Below are 8,552 nucleotides of genomic sequence, written 5' to 3'. Positions count from 1 at the left end.
AGGATCACATAACAATGTATGTATAAATTTTTGTATGAGAGACTAACTTGAATTGTAAACTTTCACTTAAAGCACAACAATTAAAAAAAAAAAAAAGGGAGTCTCCAGATGGTGCAAACAGTTAAACACTCGACTACTGGCTGGAAGGTCGGCAGTTTGAACCTACCCAAAAGCACCTTGGAAGAAAGGCCTGGCAATCTGCTTCCAAAAAGTCACAGCCATGAAACCCTATGAAGCAGTTCTGCTCTGCACACATGAGGCTGTCATCAGTTTTAGGGCCAACTCAACCGCAACTAATAAGAACTGTCAAAAGAAGAAGGAAAAAACAAAAGAAAACAAAAAAAACAAAGCTATACTTCACTGAAGTGACTACCTACTGTTCCCTGAGAAAATGATGGTAGAGTCACAATTTTGAAAATTGGTATGAAAATGGAGTGCGGCATTGAATAGGCAATATCTAGCTCATTCACCATGTCAACAGGATTTTTGACGCCATTCTGCTCCACGTGAAATGCTAGGCACTGGAGCTACCTAGATGAATATGACCCCATCCTTGACTTCAAGTCTAGCAGGAAGAAAGGCATATGAATAAATAAACACAATGCAATGTGAGGATGAAGCCAGCCTTTAAGAGTCAGGATAAATGACTTCTATGGTCTTCACCCTAAGATCCTCTCGGATTGGCAGAGTAACGAAAGAGTATGCGGTTCAACTCCCCATTTCCTATAACACACTTCTGGAAAGATGCTGTCTGCACTCTGCATAAGCACCTTCAGTGGCAGGGTGCTCACTCTAGAGGCAGCAACCTCATTCTACTTCTGGGCATCTCTCACTGTTAGCGAGTTCTTTATGTTCCTGATACGGAGCAGCTAGATGGATTATTCCTCTATTTATTTGCCCATTGGACATAATTCTACCCTAAATAAATTTAATCTCCTTGCTTCATGGCAACAAGAATAGAAAAATATGGGAACATGAAAAGGGTCTTTTAAAAGGGAAAAGATAAAAATAAAGTGTCAGAGATCCATGTTTATATTGTTTTTTCCCTCAATATAATTTATTTCCCGTTTCCTTTCCATTATAGAGTCAGTAAAGCTCACCGTTACCAAATATGGACAGCATTCCTAGACTGGTTAAAACCTAACTCTGAGCTAACAGTTTTTTGGGTGAATAAAGTGATTATCCATGAAAACTACAATGGAGCCACCTATGAAAATGACATAGCTTTGATTGAAATGAAAAAATATTCAAACCAAAGAGAATGTGAGCTGCATCATTCCATCCCTGCCTGTGTCCCCTGGTCTCCATATCTCTTTCAACCCAATGATAAATGCGTCGTGTCTGGCTGGGGCAGAGAAAAAGGTATGTGTTTTATAATTTCTCTATCTCTCTTTTGTAATTGTGGTGAAAACATACACACCAAAATATTCACCAATACAACAATTGCTACATTTACAATGCAACAACATTGATTACATTCTTCATGTTGTGCAACCATTATCACTATCCTTTTCCAAAGTTTTCCACCCCATTAACATAAACTCAATGCCCCCCAGGCAAAAACTCCACCTTTCCCCCTCCCTTCCACCCCAAACCAAAAAAACACAAACCTGTTGCCCTTGAGTCAATTCTGACTCGTAGCAACCCTATAGGACAGAGTAGAATTGCCCCATAGGGTTTCCAAAAAGCACCTGGTGGATTTGAACTGCCAACCTTTGGTTAGCAGCCATAGCTCTTAACCACTGGGCCACCAGGGTTTTCCCTGCCAACCCTATTAATAATTAATGATCTTTGGGCTTTGTATATTTATGTATGTATTTAGCTCATTCACCATTTCAACGGTATTTTTAACGCCATTCTGCTCCACGTGCAATGCTAGGCACTGGAGCTACATAGATGAGTATGACTCTATCTGACTTCAAGTCTAGCAGGAAGAAAGGCATATGAATAAATACATGCAATGCAATGTGAGGATGAAGTCAGCTTTTAAGAGTCAGGATAATGACTGCTGTGGTCTTCACTCTAAGAGCCATATATGCTTATTTCATGTAAGTGAGATCATACAGGATTTGTCCTTTTGTGACTGACATATTTAGCTCAGCATAATGTTTTCAAGGTTCATCCATGTTGGGGCATGCACCAGGACTTCATTTGTCTTTATGCCTGAGTAATATTCCACTGTATGTGTATATATAACATTTTGTGTATCCAGTCATCTGTTGATGGACATTTTGGTTGTGTAAAGTGCTGCAATGAACATTTGTATACAAGTTTCTGTTTTTGTTCTGCTTTCACTTCTTTGGGCATATACCTAGGATTGGGATTGCTGGGTCATATGGTAGTTCTACGTTCAGCTTTTTGAGGAACCACCAAACTGTTTTCCACAGTGTCTGTACCATTTTATATTCCCACCAGCAATGGATGAGGGTTCCAGTGTCTCCACAAACTTGCCAACATCTGTTGTTTTATTTTATTTTATTTTATTTTAAGATTGCCATTCTAATGAGGGTGAGGTGGTATCTCATTGTGGTTTTTATCTGCATCTCGCTAATGGCTGATAATGAGCGTGTACTTGTTGGCCATTTGAATATCCTCTTTGGTGAAATATCGTTCAACTCCTTTGCCCATTTTTTGATTGGATTGTCTTTTTGTTGTTAAGTTGTAGAAGTATTTTACGTATTTTGGATATTATACCTTTATCAGATATATGGTTCCTGAATATTTTCTCCAATCTGTAGGTTGTCTTTTCACTTTGTTGATAAAGTCCTTTGATGAACAAAAGTATTTAATTCTTCTGAGGTCCCGTTTATCTATTTTGTCTTTTGCTACTCGTGCTTTTGTTGTCATATCTGACAGTCTATCATTAAACACTAGGTCCCACAGCTTTGCCCCTAAACTTTCTTCTAAGAATTTTATGGTTTTAATTTTCACATTTAGATTCTTGATCCGTTTTGAATTGGTTTTTGTGTATAGTGTGAGGCACAGATCCTGATGAATTATTCTGCATGTGGAAATCCAATTTTCCTAGTACCATTTATTGAAGAGATTCTTCCTTCCCCATAGACTGGACTTAGCATCCTTGTCAAAAATCAGTTGGCCATACCTAATAATGTATTTAGTTCTTCTGTTCTATCTCCTAGTTCGTTGTGTAGTGCCTGGGAGTCTTAAAAGCTTGAAAGCAGCCATCCTAGGCACAACAATTGGTCTCTATTCACCTGGAACAACAGAGGAAGAAGGAGGGTCACAAATAGGAAGAAGAAATAAAATGTGTGGCTAATTGCCTCCATGAGCAACTGCCTTCTTTGCCATGAGACCAGAAGAACTGGATAGTGCCCAACTACCATACCAAATATTTTGATCAAAGATTCCATAGAAAAATCCTGATCAAAAGGGAGGAAATGCAGCACAGAATTTCAAATTCTCTTGGACTCCAGACTTCCTGGAGCCATGGAGGGTGGATGAATCCCTGAAACTATTGCCCTCAGATAATCTTTAAACCTTAAACCAAAAATATCCCCTAAAGTCTTCTTAAAACCAAACAATAGTTTAGCTTAATTAGTAAAAAGTGGTCTTCCTTGAGCATTATGCTGAAGGTTGCGGAAGTACATCGACAGGGAACTTCCAGCAGTTTAAGCTGGATTAAGAAGAGGATGTGGAATGAGGGATATCATTGCTGAAGTCAGATGGATCCTGGCTGAAAACAGAGAATACCAGAAACATGTTTACCTGTGTTTTATCGACTATGCAAAGGCATTCAACTGTGTGGATCATAACAAATTATGGATAACACTGTGAAGAATGGGAAACCCAGAGCACTTCATTGTGCTCACGAGAAACCTGTTCATAGACCAAGAGGCAGTTGTTCGAGCAGAACAAGGAATACTGCGTGGTTTAAAGTTAGGAAAGGTATGGCATCAGGTTTGTATCCTTTCACCATACTCAATCTGTATGTTGAGCAAATAATCCAAGAAGCTAGACTATATGAAGAAGAATGTGGCATCAGGATTGGAGGGAGGCTTGTTAACAACCTGCGACATGCAGATGATACAACCTTGCTTGCTGAAAGTGAAGAGGACTTGAAGCACTTACTGATGAAGATCAAAGACTACGGCCTTCAGTATGGATTGCACCTCAACATAAAGAAAACAAAGAAGCCTCCCAACCGGACCAATAAGCAACATCATGATAAAAGGAGAAAAGACTGAAGTTGTCAAGGATTTCATTTTACTTGGATCCACAATCAATGCCCATGGAAGTAGCAGTCAAGAAATCAAAGCTCTTGTCCTGAAGAAGACAGCCGTCTTGAGACTAATTTGAAGTGGGGTTTGAAGAGGGGGAAAAAAAAAAAAAACCCTCTTTCCTGATTTGCTATATACTTTGGTGGATCTTTATCTCCTTTGCGTCTTAGAGAGGAAGGATATTAGTTCTGTGCTTAGCAACTATGTGCTCACTACAGTGCAAGGAACAGTGGTGATGTCCTCCCAGCAGTCTCTGTCCTCAAACAGTACACAGGTTAATTGAGAGGTCAGGTCATTGGACATAAGATACTTTGTATATCATTGAATTACTGTGAGTTCATTCATTAATTAACCACATGCATACTTATTGAGCAGCTATTTGGTGCTAGCACAATGCTGGGTGATGGTGTGGCAGTGAGCGAGTCAGGCCCAGCCCCTGCTCTTCTGGAACTTTGTGTAGGGAGGAAGTGACACTGAATAAGAAATGACAGAGTAATGATGACCAGGAGCTGGGGAAAAGGAGGAGGGAGATGAGGTGAAGATTTCCTCTTTACCGCTGAGACATCTTCTCATCCTGTATCATGTTTTTCTCATCTTCCCTGGTCTGTCAGTCAACAGTACCTGACCCTTCTCTCTCCGTGGACCAAAAAATGTTCACGACCCAAATCTCTAACTTAAATGAGACAAAAATCCTGAATTCTCTTTCAATCACTTTCAAATCACTTAGGTGATGGATTTCCTCCCAAGCATACAAAAACAGGTATACACTGATAACTTCGTGTATATTTCCTTTATTCTAATTTCTAATACTAAAAAGCCATTTTCACTCCAACAAGCAATTTCAAGAAAACAAAGGAGGCATTTATGCAAGAAGACTGAAATCACTGATTCCTATCTGTCTTAGTCATCTACTGCTGCTATAACAGAAATACCACAAGTGGATGGCTTTAACGAACAGAAATTTATTCTCTCACAGTTTAGGAGGTCAGAAGTCCACATTCAGGGACCGGTCTAGAGGTAGGCTTTCTATCTCTGTTGGCTCTGTGGGAAGGTCCTTGTTCCTCTATTCCTTGGTGATCTGCATGTGGTGTGACATCTATCTTTCCCCATCTCCGCTCTCTTAATCTGCTAATTTTATATCTCAAGAGACTGACTGAAGACACAGCCTACAGTAACACTGCCTTATTAACATAACAAAGAAAACTCATTCCCAAATGGTTGTAACCACAGGTATAACCAATTGCCATCAAGTCGATTCTGACTCATAGCGACCCTATAGAACAAAGTAGAACTGCCCCATAGGGTTTTCAAGGCTGTACCCTTTATGGAGGAGCCCTGGTGGTGCACTGGTTAAGAGCTCAGGCTGATAACCAAAAGGTTGGCAGTTCAAATCCACCAGCCGCTCCTTGGAAACCCTATGAGGCAACTCTACTCTGTCCTGTAGGGTTGCTATGATTCAGAATCAACTTGACAGCAACGGGTTTTTAGTTTTAATCTTTACAGAAGCAGACTGCCACTTCTTTCTCCTGAGGAGAGGCTAATGGGTTCTAACTGCTGACCTTTTGGTTCGCAGCTGAGCACTTAACCACTGCACCACCAGGGCTCCTTACCACAGGTATACGGGTTGGAATTTATAATACATATTTTGAGGGGACACGATTCAATCCATAACACTATCCAACTCCCCTACTGGACTAAGCAACCAGAGGGAAGGCTTGCTATCTCATTCATCTAAAGTTACCCAGCTCATTATTAAATGAGGGTGAGATCGTTAAGGATGACTTCAGACCATACCTGTAAATAATTCTCCTTGACTACACATGCAATTTTAGAAAGACGTTTACAGACACTGGGGTTAAGAGTAATATACGACCGAACAAGCTAATGAATCATCCTTATAAGTTGGTATGTGTTCAGAATGAAAGCATTCATTTAGATCTCTCACTCGTGACTTCTAAACGTCTGTTTGTTTTCTCACTTCGTTTAGATAACCAAAAAGTCTATTCGCTCAAGTGGGGTGAAGTTAAGTTAATAGGCAACTGCTCTAAGTTTTACCAAGATCGCTACTATGAGAAAAAAATGCAATGTGCAGGTAAGTATTTAGTGGTTTATCTGAGATATGTGTTGTCGTTGTTAGGTGCCGTCGAGTTGTTTCCGACTCATAGCCACCCTGTATGCTACAGAACGAAACACTGCCCCTTCCTGTGCCATCCTCACAATCGTTGTTACACTTGAGCCCATTGTTGCAGCCACTGTGTCAACCCATCTCGTTAAGGGTCTTCCTCTCAAACATCTCTCCTCCTCCCAACCGTCTTAGTGCTCTTGTGCCCTGGACCCTTCTGTTTGTTGCATCGTCAAATTTTTCCAGTCCCTTTCCCTCCAGCTCCAATTCCTCATTCCGATACCAAGAGGAAAAACCTTTCTTAAGCTATTATGTAGCAGTACAGGAAGGCAATTAAGAGCAGACTCTGGAACCAGGTTGCCTGGGTTTATACCCCAGTTTTCACCAATTACTAGTCTTGTGACCTTGACCAAGTTTCGTCTTCTACAAAATTGGAGATCTCAATAGATGAGGAAAGGGAGATGCAGGGCAATTATGTAATTTGCCCCACCTTATAGACAAGAAGTGGTGCATTCATGATCAAAATCAAAACTTCTTCTAAATAAAAATCCACATTATCTCGTTTCAAATGCCTTCCGTCAGAAGTAAATTCTTCTCCTTGGAAATCACATTGCACCTCTTATGATACCTGCCACTGTTTCTATCATAGTAATGTCACTGCCACTAACAGAAGCACAGCAGCTCCTACTTTTGGTGGTGATCCAAAGGAAGGGTACCAATCAGCCAGAGTGGTGCATTTAGGTGCTTGCTGGAAAACAGTTCTGACTAGTGAATTACTGAAGAAGGCAGAGTTTTTGCCATCCTATCACTTCTTGGACGTGGGGAAGATTTTTACAATGAAGTAAGAATCTTGGAAAGCCATAGGATTGAGAAGAAAGTAAACAGACCACTCCCTAAGCCCTCTCCATCTTGAAATGGAGCTCAGATTACAGTGGACAAGAGGGGAGAATGGCAGGAATCTGCCAGGAGGCAGTATTACAGTTAAGAGGACAAGCTCTAAGGTCTGGCTGGCTGCCTGGCTCTGCCCCTTATTAACTGTATGATGTTTGGCAAGTTAGTTAACTTCTCTGTGCCTTACTTGCTTCATCTGTAAAGTAGGGGGAGCCCTGGTGGCAAAATGGCTTAAGAGCTTGACTGCTAACCAAAAGGTCAGCAGTTCAAATCCACCAGCTGCTCCCTGGAAACTCTATGGGGCAGTTCTACTCTGTTCTATAGGGTTGCTATGAGTTGGAATCGACTCGATGGCAACAGCTGCAGGGTTCATAAAGTAGGGATAATAATGATACCCGCTTCGTAGGGTTATGGTGAGGATTAAAACAATGAATGACTAATACATATTAGGCACTCAGTAAGCATTAGGTATTCCTATTATCTTCTCACTCAGTTTTTGATGCTGCTTTCAGGTTGCTATCTCAACACAATAAACAGTTGCATAAAGTAGAAGGGGGTGGAGGGCACTTGCTAAACTTGGGGAATAATTGGAGGATTTATCAAGTATCCCCCAGCTTGCATTTCTCCAGCTTCACGGGCCTAGCAGGGGCCTGCCTGTAAGGGAGCACGTGTTATTTCCCGTCAGGAAAGTGTAAGAAAGCCTAAGCTGTCACACGCATTGTTGGAGGAGGTAGAAGATGGCATGGCACCTTTGACAAATGGAAGGAAATGTGTCATTTTCTTCTTCTCTTTTCTTCAGGTACAGATGATGGCTCCATTGATGCCTGTAAAGGGGACTCTGGAGGCCCCTTAGTCTGCATGGATATTAACAACGTGGCCTATGTTTGGGGGGTTGTGAGTTGGGGTGAAAACTGTGGAAAACCGGATTTCCCAGGCGTTTACACCAAAGTGGCCAATTATTTCGACTGGATTAGCCAGCATGTGGGACGGTCTCTTATTTCTCAGCACAATGTGTAAAACTGTGATCTCTCTCCTCTCTCTTCTTTTCCTCTGTCAGGAGTTTCATTTTAATTGTGCCTAAGTAATACTTCTCTAGGAAAAATATAATGAAGTAAGTTTGATTGGCTATTTTTAAAGTTTTCTACAAAGTTCATGCCCTATTGGATCTTGCTGTATAATTCTCAAATAAATATTTTAGTCAAGCATACATATTTTAGTTACCAGAAAATTTGAATGAATTCTCTCTTTATAGAGGAGTAATGTATAGCCTACACTAAAGCTTTAGCTAGTTGAGTGAATCT

At 40.8% G+C, this 8,552-nt stretch overlaps 1 protein-coding gene across 1 annotated transcript in view; it reads left to right on the top strand.

Moving 5' to 3' along the window:
- The window catches only part of CFI (complement factor I), a 73,464-nt gene extending 64,912 nt beyond the window's left edge, over positions 1–8,552 (top strand). Inside the window, exons 15-17 of the mRNA XM_023734801.1 lie at positions 1,085–1,362; positions 6,226–6,330; positions 8,051–8,552. Coding sequence (XP_023590569.1) covers positions 1,085–1,362; positions 6,226–6,330; positions 8,051–8,268 — 601 coding nt within the window. The 3' untranslated portion in view covers positions 8,269–8,552. The remainder of the gene's footprint in view (positions 1–1,084; positions 1,363–6,225; positions 6,331–8,050) is intronic.

Source organism: Trichechus manatus, unplaced genomic scaffold (genome assembly GCF_000243295.1).
Source record: "Trichechus manatus latirostris isolate Lorelei unplaced genomic scaffold, TriManLat1.0 scaffold00071, whole genome shotgun sequence".
NCBI lineage: Eukaryota > Metazoa > Chordata > Mammalia > Sirenia > Trichechidae > Trichechus > Trichechus manatus.
The sequence above is the reverse complement of the archived record's forward strand: the minus strand, read 5'-3'. Positions and strand labels throughout refer to the sequence as shown.